A 16,650-nucleotide genomic window follows, 5' to 3' on the forward strand; every position below is an offset into this window, starting at 1 on the left:
TCACGTCTCGGACACGAACAGGCAGAGCGCGTTTTATTGTCTTCCCTTTGTTGCCGAAGCTGTGCTTCTCACAAACCGCAGGTCAGTGGCGACCCGAGTCTAGCGAATCTCTTGGTGCCTGTTCCCCAACAGCGGCTGCTCGTTTTGTGTCTCTGGGCTGCATTTTGGGAATTGTCCCAGTGTTTCAAACGTTTTCATTATTGTTAGATCCGTCATGGTGACCTGTGACCTCTGGTGTTACTCTCGTCATGATCTGAGAAGCCACGAGCTGCACCCACGTAAGGCAGCCAACTGAACTGACAAAGGTGTGTGTTCTGACGGCTCCACCCACTGGCCGATCCCCCGCCTCCTCTCTCATCCGGCCTCCCTTTTCCCCGAGACGCAAGAGCAGTGGCATTTGGTCGATTAAGAACCCACCATGACCCCCGAGTGTTCAAGGGAAAGGAAGAGCCGCTCGTCTCTCACTTTAATCAAAGCTAGAAATGGTGGAGCTCAGTGAGGAAGGCATGTCAGAGCTGAGATGGGCCTAGAGCCAGGCCTCTTGCACCAAACAGCTAACCACGGTGTGAAGGCGAAGAGCGCTCTTGAAGGAAATTCAAAGTGCTGCTCCAGGGATCACACGGAGGATAAGAAAGAGAGACAGCCTTCCTGCTGGTACGGAGAAAGTTCGGGTGGTCTGGATAGAGGATCAAACCGGCCCAACACTCCCTTAAGCCAAAGCCTCATCCAGAGGAGGACCCTAATCTCTTCAATTCTGTGAAGGCTGAGCGGGGTGAGGAGGCTGCAGAAGGAAACTCTGAACCCGGCAGGGTCGGCTCACGAGGGTTCGGGGGAGAAGCCGTCTCATAACGAGCAAGTGCAGGCAAAGCAGCGATGCTGATGCAGGAACTGCAGCAGGTCATCGAGAAGACCCGGGTCAGATCATCCGTGGGGGAGGCCACGCTAGACGGCAGACACTCGGTGTAGAGGGAACAGCCTCCACCAGCAAAGAGATGGCATCTCACCAGTGGCTCAGGTGCGGTTCGCATGTTTTCGCAGTGAAATATTTTAAATTGAGGTTTGAACATTGTTTCCTTAGACATAATACTATTGTAGCCAGCAGGGAAGCCCCAATAGACTACAGCGCCGTGTAAACAGAACCGTTATCGCCCTGGGAACCAAAACTCTCCTGTGAGTGGCTTTCCTGTGGTACGTACTGCAGTGGCCTGGAGCCGAACCTGCTGTACCTCTGAACTGTTGCCTTTAATGATGACGTCTTCATACTGGTTCCTTAGTCATGACACGTACCAGATGAATGTAAGATGTTAGCATTGGGGAGAGCCAGCTGAGGGGTCTGTGGGAACTCCCTGTGCTATCTTTGCAAAGCTGGTAAATCTAATATGATTCTGAAATAAAAGAGTTTATGGAGAAAATTAAAGCAGCATGGATATGTAAAAAAAAAAAAATGTCGCAAGCTGTGGCCTGAACACTGACTTTCGGAAACCAGTGTGTTTACTGAAGGCCTCTTGTGAGACGGCCCAGCTGTGGTGAATAGGATGCTCTTTTCTAAAGAGATTGCACAGGCAGCCTGTCTTTAACATCCCGTTTTCAGGAGAGATGGGGGGGAGCGAGGGAGGGTGGGAGGGGAGGGGAGCCTGGCGGGGGCACGGTGGGCCGAGGTGGGGCTGAAGGGCTGGCCTGGCGGCTGACTGTCTCCCACCTCTCCCCCGCCCGCCCCGCCGAGGTGTCTCTCTAGGCCCCCGTTGTACTGCACTGCCTGAGCCCCTTCCCCAGGAATGAGAGCCCCCCGGAGTGGGGCCTGACCCCAGTTACAGAGCCTCATGGGCAGGTTTTCATCCGGTAGCTCAGCTTTTGTATTTTGATTAGAAAGGCCCCAAAGCCAGCTGACAGAGGAGCAGCCTGGGTACCTTGGGTGAGGGCTGGGCCATGGCGGAGGCCAGTCTCGTCTCATAGCCCGTGCTCGCCAGGCGGCTGGTGCCTGGCGTTTGTGGACACATGGGGGATGGCGGGTGCTCAGCTTGGCACCCCCAGGCCCCACTGTGTGTTACCCCTTGTGGGCTGAGCTCCAGGTTTCCAGTAGATCACCCCCACCCCTCCCCGGCAAGTTCTAGGTCAGCAGGACCCAGGCTGGAGGTCTCAGGACCAGAGACTTTCCCAATAGAGAGGCGACGTTTCCTGATATGTCTGGGGCTGGATGGGGCTGGGTGTGAGAGGGGAGCTTGGAGTATCCTTATGGAACCCGTAGTGGGGTCTTCAGAGCCTCTATCAGAGTCACAGCGTGGGGCCAGGGGCCAGGAGACCCGTGCCCTGCTGCTGGTATAGCCCGGGATCTCAGTCTGGGGTCTTATTTTCCCCCCACCCCACCCCTGGGAATACAAATGTGGGCCCTGGAGTCACACACATCAGCTCCCCCTCACCCCCGCCCCCCGAGCAGAATGTCCTGGGGGGCATGGAAGGTGGGGCCCTCCTGGGCTGCAGGTGGCCGTGCAGGGTGTAGAAGTCCAGGATATCGGGTTCTGGAGGAGCCTGAGGTCTTAGAGGGCCTTGGGTAGGACAGGTTGAAGGAAAAGGTCTAGGAATTTGCCAGTGAGCACAGACTCGGTGACCTTTGGGTACAAGAAATAAGTGACACTTTGATTAAAAGAAAAAGAAATTGATTAAAAAAAAGCCAAGACAAAACTGAAAATGAGTTCAGAGCAGATAGAGTGTTGATGGAGGGTCTGTTCTGAGCGGCTCCTCTCCAGGGCCAGCTGTGTCCACTGCAGCCAGTGGTGGACGCTGCCTGGGGCGTGTGCCGAGGATTCAGAGGCCTGAAGCATTGGTTCTGCCGCGGCTTTAGGAGCCTGGAGCCCGTGCAGTCATCAGCCAGGTAGAGCCGCTTCTGTGTAGCTGCATCAGTGGGTCAGTGGAGCGTGTGTGAGTGGGGCTGGCTGGCTGCAGCTGCTCTCCCTCCGACTTTGGTGGCTTCTTTCTGTTAGACCCACCAGGACCTCTTAGGGCTCCAGAAATCCCACCAGTTCCTGGACACCCTCTGCTACTCCTCTAGTCACGCCCGCCAAACCCCTGGCCCTTCTGTTTGAAGAGTTACAACCGCTGGTAAAGCTGGGTTGCAGTTCTCTGGGTCAACAGTAGGTGGCGCTCCCTAATTATTCCAGGTGGTTGAACAGTCGCTGAGCTGTGTAGACTCTGCGACTCCACGCATCACAGCACGCCAGGCTTCGCTGCCCTTCCCTTTCTCCCGGAGCTTGCTCAAACTCATGTCCACTGAATCGGTGATGCCATCCAACCATCTCATCCTCTGCCACCCCCTTCTCCTCCTGCCTTCAATCTTTCCCAGCATCAGGGTCTTTCCCAATGAGTCGGCTCTTTGCATCAGGTGGCCAAAGTATTGGAGCTTCAGCTTCAGCATCAGTCCTTCCAATGAATATTCAGGACTGATTTCCTTTAGGATTGACTGGTTTCATCTCTGCAGTCCAAGGGACTCCCTCGAGTCGTCTCCAACACCAAATCAATTTTTCGGTGCTCAGCATTCTTTACAGTCCAACTCTCACATCCATGCATGACTACTGGAAAAACCACAGCTTTGGCTACGTGGATCTTTGTGGGCAAAATGATGTCTCTGCTTTTTAATATGCTGTCTAGGTTTGTCATAGCTTTCTTTCCAAGGAGCAAGCATCTTTTAATTTCATGGCTGCAGTCACCGTCTGCAGCAATTTTGGAAAGTTCCTCGATTCTGCAACTTGAGCATTTATCAAACCAAAATGACTTACTGATTGATCAAGTTCAGTAAAGCCTTTCTTTGTGCACAGAACTTTGTGGATTGTAACTTTGAATTAAGTCAGAATCAAGGAAAGATGCATTTCATGAAAGGCCTGGGTGCTTCATTTACCTGGAATGAAGGGGAAACATCACCGGTGCCTCCAGCTGGCTTGATGGCAGAGAAGGGGCCGGGCCATCATCTTCCCCATCTACCACCAGAGGGCAGCATTGCCCCACCGAGCGCCCTCCACCGCCAAGCCTGTTGGCCGGGGCTGATTGGCTAAGCCCTGCAGTCTCCCTGGCAACCGTCTCCAGCCCTCCCTCTTTCGGCGCCCATCCGGCAGAGCGCTGCTCTGTGATGGACAGGGGCCGCCCCTCTGCTCTCTGTCCCTGTGCCTGGGCCAGGGGAGCTGCCCGAATGGACTGTGCTGGACGCAGCCGGGGCCCAGTAACAGCATCTCTGATTTCCTCTTGGCCGAGGGGCCCTCATTTCCCCCAAATGCTTGCCTTCCCCACCTCCTGTTCTGGAAAGGGAGAGGGAGATTTCAGAGCCAGGTGCAAAGGCAGCGATCCCCTCACACCCCGTGGAGGGGAGTGGGCTGGGGAGGGGGCATTGGCTGGCGAGGATGGAGGTGCAGAGTGCAGGGACCACGGGCAGAAGATCACGGGTGTTTGGGACCCCAGCTGCTTCCGAACCTTGTCCAGTGGGAGGCCCTCTGTAACCAGACTGTGCAGCGGGAAGTGATGATGAATTTTGACCACCTTGGACCCCAACATGACACCCCAGGCTCGTCCCCGAAGGCCTGTAGAAAGGCTCAGGTGGGCACCTTCCCAGTTCAGAGTGAGTCAGCAGGAGAAGGGAGGCCACGGATACGCAGGAGCCATAGAAGGGGTTGAGCACCTGCGCCGGGTTGGGGGGCAGGGTCATCGGCCTCAGCTGGCTCTGAGGAGTCAGGGTGAGGGGTGGGTGGGGAGCCTGTCTGGACGGCATGGTCAGGGCGGACCTCGGTGAGAAGTTGGGGAAAGACAGCCCGGCCTCCTGCTTCCTTGGCCAGCTTGGCCTGGACGACGCTCACCCTGAGTGGGAGGTGGGCACCCAGCCTTCCCTGTGCCTGCACCACCCGCTGTGCTGCCTGTGAGAATGGCGGAGGGCGAGCTTGCAGACCTCAGATGGGCCTTGCTCCCTGGAGCTCCCCCTCTTCTGCCCGTGGTGCCCCGGGACCCCAGCACAGGGCCGGGCGCCCACTGGGGCCGATCATATGACACGGGGTTGGGTGCAGACTCCAGAGAGGGGAGCTGTGATTCAGTAACCTTCTCACAGCACCTGTATTTCGACAGGGTGGTCATGGCTCATGCTGGAGGAATCTGAGACTCCAGGGCAAAGGCAATGATGGTCAGCCCTGAGTACCCATCCATCTGTTCATTTGTTCAGCAGTCGCTGCCCTGGGCTGGCTTGGAGAGGGCAGCATCTGCCCCATACAATGTAACACGTGGCTGGAAATTTTCTAGTAGTCACATTAAAAACTGTGAATTTTATAAATTTAATATATTTTATTTAACCCAATGTGTCAACCTATTATCATACCAACATGCAAGCCATCTAAAAATTATTAACGAGCTATCTTACACTCATTTACTACTAAGTCCGAGATTCGGTAGGTATTTTACACTTTCAGCACTTCCCCGCTGGTGTAAGGCAGACTTCAAGCTCTCAAAAGCCAGAAGCGGCCAGGCTGGCGTACTGGAGAGTGGAGTCCAGAATACGCTCTGGGGGTGCGTTCAGGGCTGCGTGCAGGCAGCCAGTGTGGGTTGATCTGTGCCAGGAGGGGTCACAGGACTGTGGGAATTCAGAGGGAGGAACAGCCAGTGGGGAGGAGCTTGGAGGACTCCCAGGAGGAGGAGGCATCGGGGCTGGGCATGGGGGATAAAGAGGAGTTCTTCGTGTACAAAGGAGGGAAAGACAATCTTCTAATTTCGTTCCTGGTTCCCAAGACAGGGTCTGAAGGAATCAAGGACTTCCAATGACTTCCCAGCAGGTTCTCCTGAAGGAACCACCGATTTACATCCTCTTGCTTCAGGACTTCCCTGGTGGTCTGGTGGTTAAGTCCGTGTTCCCAGTGCAGGGCGCAGGGTTCAGTCCCTCATCAGGGACTAAGACCCTGCACCGTGCAACTAAGACCCAAATAAATAAACATTAAACAGAAATCCGCTTCTTTCTGCCCCTGGGCCAGTGCTAATATTTTTCCGTATTCTAGTAACAAACCCTGAGGCCTAGAGGTTCAGCTACTAGGAGGCTTGTGCGCTCAGTCGCGTCTGGCCCTTTCCAACCCCATGGGCTGCAGCCCCCAGGCTCGTCTGTCCATGGGATTCTCCAGGCAAGAACACTGGAGTGGGTAGCCATTTCCTCCAGGGGGTCTTCCCCACCCAGGGATCGAACCCGTGTCTCCTGCATGGACAGGCAGTTTCTTCACTATTGCATCATCTGGGAAGCCTGGGTGGTAATAGGCCAGACATCAATCTCATCTAGGTCTTAGACAGCGGTGGCCACTGAGACGGTGTTACCTGGCCCTCCCTCTGCTTTATGGAGCCATGGTGCACATGCCTGTTGCTTCACACAGGGAGGGAGGTGCAGGTGGGGATTCCTCAAACTTGTCTAACCAGGTGCCATCCCTGGGTCCCACTCGGGCAGTCTTCCTTAGGTCTAACTGAAATCTCTCTTGCTGTCTTGGGGTCCCAGGCGAGGCTGCTTTGCAGGACTGCTCTGAGGCCGCCTCTCCCGCGGCTATCCTCAGGGACCAGCCTGGAGAGCTGCCGTGTTCGTGAAAACCTTCAGAAGTGAATCTTCCAAATATGTCTGCAAAGAGTCAAAAGATTGAGCCTTCATGGGGGGATCTCTGGAGAGGTGACCGGTGTGGGGCAGCTCTGTGGGAACAGAGCCACATTCCCCCTGTAGGGAAAGGGGGTCCACTGGGGTGACGCTCTGTTGCTCCACTTGATGGGGGCAGCAGGAAGGCCCCCGTTTCCTGAAGCCTCCCTCCTGTGTTGTCTGGAATCGAGCTTCCGGGCTTCGTCCTGGGGCTTTTGAGCATCACCCTTTGCCCTTACAGAGGCTCACTGCACATTTCGGCACTGAAGCGGTCCCTGTCGTTCTCCTCGGGGGTCCTGGGGTGGTTGGGGCGGGGACCACTGTGAAGGGTGCTCCTGGCACGGGAAGTTGAGGGAAGAACCTGTGGGTGGTCAACCCTGGCCTCTTATGTGGCCCCCGAGACGTGGGCCCGGGCCCTCTGCTGAGAGGTGGGCTGCGTGGGAGCCTGGGTTTGCCTGTCCTGTCACCTGAGTGGCTCAGAGGGTAAAGCGTCTGCCAGCAGTGCGGGAGACCCGAGTTCGATCCCGGGGTTGGGAAGATCCCCTGGAGAAGGAAATGGCAACCCACTCCAGCGCTCTTGCCTGGAAAATTCCATGGATGGAGGAAATTGGTAGCCACAGTCCATGGAATCGCAAAGAGTCGGACGTGACTGAGCGACTTCACTGGTTCATTTTCACCCGGGAGATGAGGTTTCAGCAGCGCATCCTTGCCCTCACACCTGCTGTGTCTGGCGGGTTTTTTCCCTTTCTGCCTCCTCAGCTTGGGCTCATTTGGGCACACTGCCTCCCCGGGTGGCACGTGGTGGGTCAGAGTCGCTGTGCAGTAAAGAGCTGAGACTCAGCAGACTCGGGTTGCCCACACCCTGCATGCCCAAAGGCCAGGCCCTGGCTCAGCTCCCGGGAGGGACCTCTGGACACTCGGGACGTCCTGCTGATAAAAGCATCTTTGTCTACCTGCTCCAGGCCACGCCAGGGAGTCTGTGAAATGATGGGGTTTATGGGGGGTGCCTCAGGGTCCCCGGTATCAACTGGACCTCTGTAGGGGCTGGAAGCTAAAGTCATCTACGTGGACAGCCAGGCTTGTCTTCGTGACCCACCTCCAAGGAGAACCGGGGCACCAAAGTTCAGGGGGGCTTCCCTGGTTTTCACCCCTCCCATGATGTCACACGTCCCCTGGTGCCTGGAGTCCCTGGCACCTGCCCCATGCGGACCCTCCCTGGGCTGGTTTTTCTCTGTCCGTTTGGGCTAATAACCCTTAACCATGAGCATGGCAGCCTGGCTGAGTTCTGCGAGTCCCTCCAGCAGCTCCTGGGAGCCTAGGGTGGTCTGGAGCCCTGGGGGGCAGGGTCAGCCACCCTGTTGACTGGCCCTGAGGCAGGTGGGGCCCCAGTCCCGTCTGGGTCATGTGGGCAGTCTTGTGTCCAGAGGCCCCTGAAGGACGTCTTCAGACGCTGGGGCTCTTCGACCTTTGAATTTGACTTCTCTCTCCTGTCCATGCTCTCAGCTCCACCCACTGGGCATCCACGTGGCATCCTACATTCCCCGGGGAGAACTGAACTCTTTCTGGTGTCGGGGGATCCTCCCTGAGTGGGGCTCCTGCTGACTGGGGTGGGGGCACAGCCTTGGCATCCCCCATCCTGAACCTGAAGGTACCTAGGATGATGGGGGCTGAAGGGAAGACGGGCTCCGTGTGTGTGTGTGCATGTGCATGTGTGTGGGTTTCCGTGTGTGTGTGTGTGCATGTACGCATGTGTGCGGGTTTCCATGTGTGTGTGTGCGAGCGTGTGTGCGGGTTTCCGTGTGTGTGTCCACGTGTGCATGTGTGCGGGTTTCTGTGCGTGTGTATGCACGCACGCGTGTGTGTGGGTTTTCGTGTGTGTGCATGCGCACGTTGTGTGGGTTTCCATGTGTGTGCATGCGCACACGTGTGTGGGTTTCCGTGTGTGTGCATGCATGCGTGCGTGTGGGTTTCCGTGTGTGTGTGTGTGTGCGTGCGCACATGTGTGCGGGTTTCCATGTGTGTTTGCACACGCCATGTGTGCGGGTTTCCATGTGTGTGTGCACGCACACGTGTGTGTGGGTTTCTGTGTGTGTCTGTGTGCGCGTGTGTGCGGGTTTCCGTGTGTGTGTGTGCACGCACGCATGTGTGCGGGTTTCCATGTTTGTGTGTGTGCGCCCGTGTGCGGGTTTCCGTGTGTGTGTGCACACACACGTGTGTGCGGGTTTCTGTGTGTGTCTGTGTGTGCTTGTGCGGGTTTCCGTGTGTGTGTGCGTGCGTGCATGCGTGCGGGTTCTGCCTTGTCTGGGGTGGGAGCTGAGCGGGGCTGCAGCACCTCTGGGTGCCCCCCAGCTTAGGGGAAGCTCCGAGCTGCCCGTGCTAAGGCTCTGATGGCGGCCTGAAGATTAGGGAGGCATGACCTTCCCTCCGGGGGCCCCTGTGCGCCAGTCCCCAGACGCGCCTCAGGCCCCAGTGCTGGATCCGTCCAGGCTGCTGCTCCCATGCTTTTTGGCCTCTGCCTCCGTCGGGAACGGACGCTGCTCTCCTGCCAGGCCCCACCCCCCGCCCCCATGGGCCTGTGCGCCTGTGTTCAGGTGAGCTGGTCCAGGCGCGGCCGGCCCTGATGCCCGACCTGGGAGAGGCTGCTGGGCATGAAGGTCCCCATGCGCCATGGAGACATGGAGCTGGGAGCGCCCCGGGGTCAGCCTCTGCCCAGAGCCTGGTCTCAGCGCCCTGCTCTTTCCCAGGCCGTGGCCTGCACTTGGCCCCCGCCCAGGCCCAGGCCCTACGTCTGGGGATGGGCACTGCCCCCGGTGCCCTGTGGGTTGGGACCCGGGGCCTGGCTGGAGACTGACGCCTCCCCCCGGCCTGCAGCCTGGCCGCCGCCCCCGCCCTGCCACGTCGCTGCTTCCACCCCAGCGGCAGGAAGCCGTGCGCACACTCTTTCTGTAACGTTTTGGAGGGCTGCTGTTGCAGGAAACATCTGGCCGCCGTCCAAGGAACATAATAAAAGAGAGAGAGGGCGAGAGGGAGTCGGGGAGGAGGCAGGGGCTGGGGAGGTTTGGAAAAACCATCTGATTCCACTTTGCAAAGACAACTGCAGTTATGTCTCTGAGGGTTTCGAAGTCACTTCGGATTCAAACCGTGCCGGGTGACGTCAGTGGGAAAAAATGAAGCTCGCCCTGGTTCTGGGACACACACCACATGAAGTCGGTCCCAGCAAGCTCCCGGCCCACGAGCCAGGACAGCGGATGGCCCACGGGGGTCTTTGCAGAAAGGCAGGAGCCGCGGGGGCAGGGGCCGAGGTCCGCTGCTCTGGGCGTCCTGGGCTGTCCGGCCTCAGCTCCGTGGCCTGACCCGAGGGGACAGGAGGGGAGCAGGAGGAGGGCAGAGTGAGACCATGGATGGGAGAGAGGTCAAGGTCAGAGGGAGCCCCGCACAGTGTCCCGTGTCTGAAGACGTCCGGGGGCCTCTGGACACGGGACTGCCCGCATGACATGGCCCTGGGCCCCTTTGGAACAGTTCGGTGTGTCTCAGCCCTGCCCAGAGTGGAGGGCCGCTGGCCCCGGGACAGAGAAACATCCTGGCGTTGCTGGGCCTCCAGCCTCGACATCGGGAGGGTTCCCTGGGCTGTGGGGGTGTCCTGGGCCTCAGGCCCCTCCCCCCCGGGCACGCCCAGGCCCCCACACTTTGCAAAGTCAGCCTTGCAGCTTGGGGCCGACGTCTGGGACCCTCACGGTGTCTGTCCGCTTCTCCCAGCTACTGTGGGCACTGGAGGGGGAGTGAGGAAGACCCACCCTGTCCCTCCTGCTTGGGGCTGCTCTGGTGAGGGCCCTGCCCCTCCGGATGGGGCTCCAGGGGTCCCAGAACATGGCAGGAACTGATGTGGCCCTGGCTCTACAAGAGAGGGTACGAGGCCCCCTTCTCCACAATTCTAGGGGCTCCGTGGACACTCCCCAACCCTGACAGAGCCTGGGCCTCGGGACAAGGTTGCCGCAACCTCAGAGCCCTCGGTCCCTAGAGGTGGGGCCCCCCGGGGAGGAAGGGCCTCCCACCACTTGCAGAGCCCCAGGGGCACACGCCCTGGCCCCCGCGGAGTCCGCCGGGGTCTGCACGGTGGCCTGGCTTGGCTGTCGTCTCCACATTTGCTCTCCCAAGTGCGTTTTGAAAGAAACCTTGCAGGGAAGCCTGGTGACGGCGAGGCTGGGCGGACGCCGGCTGGAGGATGGCAGATTCCTATCGACCCGCGTTTGCTGGCAGCCGACGGTGCCAGGCCCGAGGGCAAGGGCCCAGGGCCCGCAGCCAGCCTCCAGGTCGCCCCTGAGCAGCCCCACTCTGAGGGGCCCACTTTGCGGGGAGGAGGTGGGCGTCCTGGGGTGCGGGGGACTTGCACGGGGCGCCGGGGCTGTGCGGGCTGGAGGCCCAGGGGCCACAGTGCCCCGGGGGTGGGGCTCAGCCTGGAGGGGGCCCGTGCTGTGACTGGAGTGGGGCAAAGCCTGGCTCGGGACGGGGTGGGGGGCGGGGCGGGGCCGCCTGTCTGGGACGCGGTTCAGCCGTGGTGCAGCAGAGCCTTGACTCATGGGCTGGGGCCTCCTGGCCTCTGGGGGTCTGAAGACATTTTTTCCATGGAAAGTAGCCGCTAGCGTTCTGCTGAGCGGGGAGCTCTCTGCCCCCTCCCGCCGCCGGCCGGGCCTTCGGCAGTGGGCTGTCCGCTCGTCGGGCCGAGCCTCCCTGCTGGACTTTCCGTGGCCTGGGCTGGGGTGGGAGCACCGGGCAGGGGTCAGGCGGGCGGTCCCGCTGCCTGGTCAGTCCCCAGAAGGCGCTGCCCTGTGCGACCTCGGGTCTGGGAGGGGGGATGAGATAACGAACGTCAGGGTCTGGCTGCAGGGTGACAGACCCGATCCCTTCGTTAGGTCTTTGGGGGAAGCTAGGGGGTGGTAAGGAGGTACAGGAAGTGAACTGTCCTCTTGGTGGGGGGCAGCTGAAGTGGCAGATGCTGGAGTATTTACTGAAGCTCCTGATCTTGGGAGCAGGTACCCCGAAACCTCTCCACGGCACTGGTGCTGAGGCGTCTCTCTGCCTGAGTGGGCACCAGGCCTGGCTCGCCCCTGGGTGACACAGGGCGCCAACTAGTTAATCAGAAACCCTCCTCGGAGCCCCTTGAAGGACTCATCCCCCCATGAGAAACACAGGCACCCTGGGAGCCCAAGAACCATGCACCAACAGAGGGGCCTCGCCATGGGCCAAGGGGTCCGCCAGGATAGTGAAGGCTCGGTGCGCCTGGCCTGAGGTGGACTCGGGATGCAGCTCTGTCCCCAGCTCGGCGGGAGGGGCAGGGCCATCTGGGGCGGCCTGCATGGGGGCCTCCTGGCTGGACATGAGTGCAGCCTGGGGTAGACCCCGACTGCATTATCCCCAAGTGGCCTCAGCAACGTGGGACGGGGGCTTCCACAAGCAGCAGTCTGTGGAAGGCCGTTCCTGACCCCACCCTCTCCTCCAGGAAGCCCTCCTGAGCTTCTTGCTCCTCTGGATTCCGGTGGGTTCAGCACATGGACCCTGCAGTCTGACCTTAGGGTCTTTCGCTGTTTTACAAACAGAAGTCTTGTCTCTTGGGAGAGCCAGGGGCAGGGCCCGGCCCAAGGCTTGGCTGGTGCAGGGCTCTCCACAAACGCTGGCTGTGTTGACCAAGGGGAGGTGGTGCCAGGCCTGGGGGCCCCGAGAGGGCACCTGCTTTTCAGCTACGCCACCATGACCTCTAGGGCCCTGAGCAGGCCTCCCGTAGCTCTGAGCCTCAGTCTCTCCTTCTGTGAAATGGGATCTTAGCAGCACTGGCCTCCTCAGGTTACTGGAAGGATCTAAGGGCCTGACAGATGTGAGCACCCAGCCCAAGGTCTGGCACCTGGAGAGGTCGGGGGCCCCCAGGGTGGACCAGGCTGAGGGGCCCCTGGACTCAGAACTCCCAGACCATGCGCCTTCCTCTCCAGCTGAGTGCCTCCTCCTTGAGCCTCCTCTAGGAGGCCCTCCAGGGCTGCCCAACCCCAGCCCGTCATCTAAGCTCTGGGAGCTCCAGGCAGCTCACTCTGGTAAGGTTTTTTTTTCCACCCCAGCTACGATAGCCGCAAATGTCTCCAGCCATTGCCAAGTGTTCCTTGGGGGGGACAAAATGCCCCCGTTTGAGAACCCCTGGCTTAGAGAAAGAAGCCCCATCCTGAGTCAAGTGGGGTTGGGACCAGCTCAGGTGTGGCCTCCTCCAGGAAGCTTGCCCTGGTTCTCTGCAATTCTCTGTCATCAAGCATTTCTGCTCATCTCTGGTGGGGGAGTCAAGAGGATTCTGTGAGGCCTGCCTGAGTGCCCTGCATGTGGGCCTGCCCCTGGGCTGCTGCTGTGACGCGCCCTTCCCTCCCGACTCTGCGGTCCTCACCTGTGGAGGCCTGGCCCTTGCGGTCCTGGCCTGGGGCACTGGGGCCAGGTGGGCTCCTGCTGCAGGAGCTTTGACACCGGCTCCTGGGGGCCTGGTCCCGTGAGGCCTGCTGGGCACCAAAGGGGACCCTGAGGCCCAGAGGAGGGCAGGCGTCAGCCGCGGCTCCATCTGCCGGTCTGCGGCCTGGGCAGGGCATTGCGTCTCGCTGCCTGCGTGGACAGGTGTGTGCATGTGGGGGGAAGAACCTTGCAGAGCGCAGTGAGGGATGGCGTCCCTCGCAGGGCTCACCCTCCAGAAGGTCCTGGGGTCTGACTGTAGACACGCTGCACAGCCGTCCTGGGCGTCCTGTGGCCAGCTGCCTGCCTCCTCGCGGGCCCCCTGCACTCTGCCTGCTGGCTGTTTGGGGTGTTTCTGGTGAGGACCCTGCTGGCCTATACCACAAGCACCCCGGGCCTCCTGGACGTCTCTTGGAAATGTGGGGGCTGCAGCCAGAGCTTCCCCTCACGTCCTCACGTTGACAGGACTCAGCGTCTCGGTCACCTGAGGGTCAAGTGCCGGTGTTCAGAGTCCTGCTGGGGAGATGCGGGCCGCCGGCTTCCCAGCGCGTGTGGCCACAGCTGGGGTCATGCAGCCACTCCACGGCATCCTCCCGGTCTCCGGGCCCCCGAGGGGTCACACACTCACTCCTTGGGGTCCTCCCGGTCCCCGGGCCCCCGAGGGGTCACACACTCACTCCACAGGGTCTTCCTGGTCCCCGGGCCCCCGAGGGGTCACACACTCACTCCACAGGGAATTCCTGGTCACCGGGCCCTTGAGTGGCCCCTCGACTCAGCCAGGTCCCAGCCCTGGTCCTTTTCCTCAAGGGCCCTTGGGACACCATCCTGAGGCTCCTTTCCTCAGGCACCTGGCTCTTCTCCTCGACAGGAGCCCGTGTCTGATATGCAGGACGGGTTCTGTTTGTGTCTGAGTTGAGCGGGGACCCAGGTCTCCCTGTCTGCCTTCTGTCCTGAGCTAAATGGGCCCTGGGGGCCTGTGCAGGCTATTTATGTGTGTTCAGAGAGAGGGACACGCGTTTCACCTCTGGCCGCCTGACCTCAGGCATGTCCCTGGGTTTCCCGGCCTCAGTGTCCTCATCCGTCAAATGGGGATAAAAGGGGAGCCCCGTCCTCTGGCATAGAGGTTTTGGCTTAGGACGTGGCTATGAGCCAGGGTGACAGGGGCTGACCCAGCAGCGGTGTCCTCGGAGCCGGGCTGAGCGCCGCGTCCATCCGCTGGGCGTCCACCTCTGGAGGGCTCTGCTGGGCTGGGCCTGCTGGTGGAGAGGGGTGGAGGCGGCATGGAGGCTGTGGTCAGTGGCTACGGCCGGTGGGGAGCTGAGGAAGAGATGAGCCTGCACTCATATGCCAGGGTACCCCGGGCTTGGCTGGAGGAGAGTCAGCATCTGGCTTTGAGGGAGGGGGCGGGTGGGGGAGGTGACCCTCTGAAAAGGGGCAGTGCTGGGCGGAGAGGAGAGTCCTCAGTCCCAAAGTAAGTGTTGGTCGCTCAGTCGTGTCCAACTCTGTGAGCCCATGGACTGTAGCCCGCCGGGCTCCTCTGTCTGTGGGATTCTCCAGGCAACAATACTGGAGTGGGTTGCCTTTCCCTCCTCCAGGGGATCTTCCCGACCCAGGGATCAAACCCAGGTCTCCCACATTGCAGGCAGACTCTTTACCGTCTGAGCCGCCAGGGAAGCCGGGCACGTGCTTCAGGAGCACACAGCTGCTGTGTTTCCCGCGTCTCCTGCCTCTGTTATCGCAGCTGAGCCCCTGTGACTTCTCCTCGGGGAGGCAAACAGGCAGCCGCAAGCCACCACCGCCCCCAGACGCAGCTCTCTGCCTGAAGCCCGTCTGGAGGGCGAGACCATCAATTTTGCAGGAGCAAGGGAGGAAAAGAAACCTTTACAGCTCGGCAATAAAAACCCCAGCCAAGCAAAGGCCGGCTGGGCTGCAGGTTGGAGGCTGAGACCGGCGGCCTGCTGTCCCGCCGTCTGGTGCCCGCCCACGGGTGTGTGGCCCTGGCCCCACCCCAGGCTCCAGAAGGTCCCCTGTTCACGCAGGTCACTGGCCTGGAGACCGTCCCAAACTTCCCTGTAACAGCAGCTTCCATTGCCTGTTACTCAGCAGTCCTCTTCATTTAAATTAAAAACGTTTTCAGAGGAGGGCCAAAGGTTCACGCTCTAAGCCTGTTCTGGGCCCGACCTCCACTTCCACAGGCGAGAGAGCGAGGCGGTCTCTGCCCTGGGCCGTCCAGGCTCCCTCGGGGAGCGGGCCCTGGGGGCCGCCGCTGTCCCACCCGTCTGTCTCCACGCCCATGGCCACCTCCACGCGAGGCTGGCTCCCGACCCAGCAGTAGCAGGGTGCGGGTCACCCCCTCCTGCCGAAGGTCCGTCTGTCCTCTGTCTTCACCCAGATCTGACCATCTCTCCCCTACACCGAAGACGCACGAGGTAAAGCTCAGTGTCCAAACGCGAAGGCGGCTCTCAAGCCGAGGGTCAGGCTGGACCTCGCCTCCCCGGCCCCCTGACCCCCCCGGAGTCCCTCCCGCCGTAGGCTCCCCTGCCAGCTCCTTACCCGGTTCTCTCGTCCTTCTCCTTCAGCACAAGCACAAGGCCCTGGAGACACCTGCCTGGGTTGGGGGCCATCCTCTGTGCCTCTGTTTCTGGTGCCCCCAGCGGCTCAGAGCTGCCTTCCACTTCCACCCTCGGGCCGTGGCCTCTTTGAGGCTCCCAGGGGGCCTCTCCTGGTCAGCATCCCCGGGTCTGACCAGTGCAGGTGTCCAGGGGACACAGCTCAGATGCGCCCCTTTCGTGAAGGTGGAGGTGAGGGTCGGGGTGGGTGGAGCTGCCCCGGGCCTGTGAACCGGTAGCGCAGGCGGGGAGCCTGGGTCAAATGAAGCCCCGTTTCCCTCGGTCTTGGCCCAGCCGGTCGGGGGCCTGGGCGGCCAGTTGGTTCTAGGCTAGCCACCTTGGCCCTGGCGATCCCACTGGAGGTGGAGCTCCTGTTTTGTGTTGGAAACTCGAGTCCTTGTTCGGGGGACCCGGAGTGAGGCTGAAGTTGGATTGTGAGGCTCTGTGGTCCCTGGGGAGGGGGCTCACAGCAGGTGAGTGTGGGGCCTGAGATGCTGGGGGCAGGGAGGTTCGCAGCTCTGCCTCGAACTGCTGGAAACGGGCCTCCCCCTGCGGCCAGCCTGTGCGGAGGGCATCCGTGTCCAGTGCCCCGGCGGGCCATCCTGGGGCTTGTAGGCAGGCAGGCGATGAGCCAGACCCTCGGGGTAGAGCTGCGGGCCTGAGCCGCTGCCTCTCCGGAGTCCCGGCTCTGCCCCACTCACCGACTGACCTCTGCGTGCCCAGCGCTGACCGTGTCCCCGGCTTTGGTGTCACCGGGCCCGGCCTTGGCTCACGTGCTTGTCTACAGGTGGTCCCCGAGACCCACTTCCCGCAGGAGCCTGGATGGCCAGGGGCACAGACCCTCTCTCTGATGCGGCTGAGGTCACCCGGGCTCTGCAGGATGGCTGAGCTGGGCCCAGGAAGCAGAGGTGGCCCCGGGTGGCCTGCAGGCCTTGGTCTCCC

At 60.7% G+C, this 16,650-nt stretch overlaps 1 protein-coding gene across 4 annotated transcripts; it reads right to left on the minus strand.

Moving 5' to 3' along the window:
* Positions 1 to 3,574: 3,574 nt before the first annotated feature.
* LOC133257768 (putative uncharacterized protein FLJ46204) lies at positions 3,575 to 16,358 on the minus strand. Of its 4 annotated transcripts, none has more exons than XM_061434159.1 (3): positions 15,653 to 16,358; positions 13,332 to 14,929; positions 3,575 to 11,465 (listed from the first exon to the last, which is right to left on the minus strand). In XM_061434159.1, exon 3 carries the CDS (start codon positions 8,904 to 8,906, stop codon positions 7,941 to 7,943), a length of 966 nt encoding a protein of 321 aa, XP_061290143.1. In that variant the 5' UTR covers positions 8,907 to 11,465; positions 13,332 to 14,929; positions 15,653 to 16,358; the 3' UTR covers positions 3,575 to 7,940. The 4 variants fall into 4 exon arrangements, with proteins under 4 accessions (XP_061290143.1, XP_061290142.1, XP_061290141.1 ...); XM_061434158.1 differs by having other exon boundaries at positions 13,332 to 14,352; positions 14,755 to 16,358; XM_061434157.1 differs by having other exon boundaries at positions 13,332 to 14,355; positions 14,755 to 16,358.
* Between the last annotated feature and the right edge of the window lie 292 nt (positions 16,359 to 16,650).

This window comes from Bos javanicus, chromosome 11 (assembly GCF_032452875.1).
Source record: "Bos javanicus breed banteng chromosome 11, ARS-OSU_banteng_1.0, whole genome shotgun sequence".
NCBI lineage: Eukaryota > Metazoa > Chordata > Mammalia > Artiodactyla > Bovidae > Bos > Bos javanicus.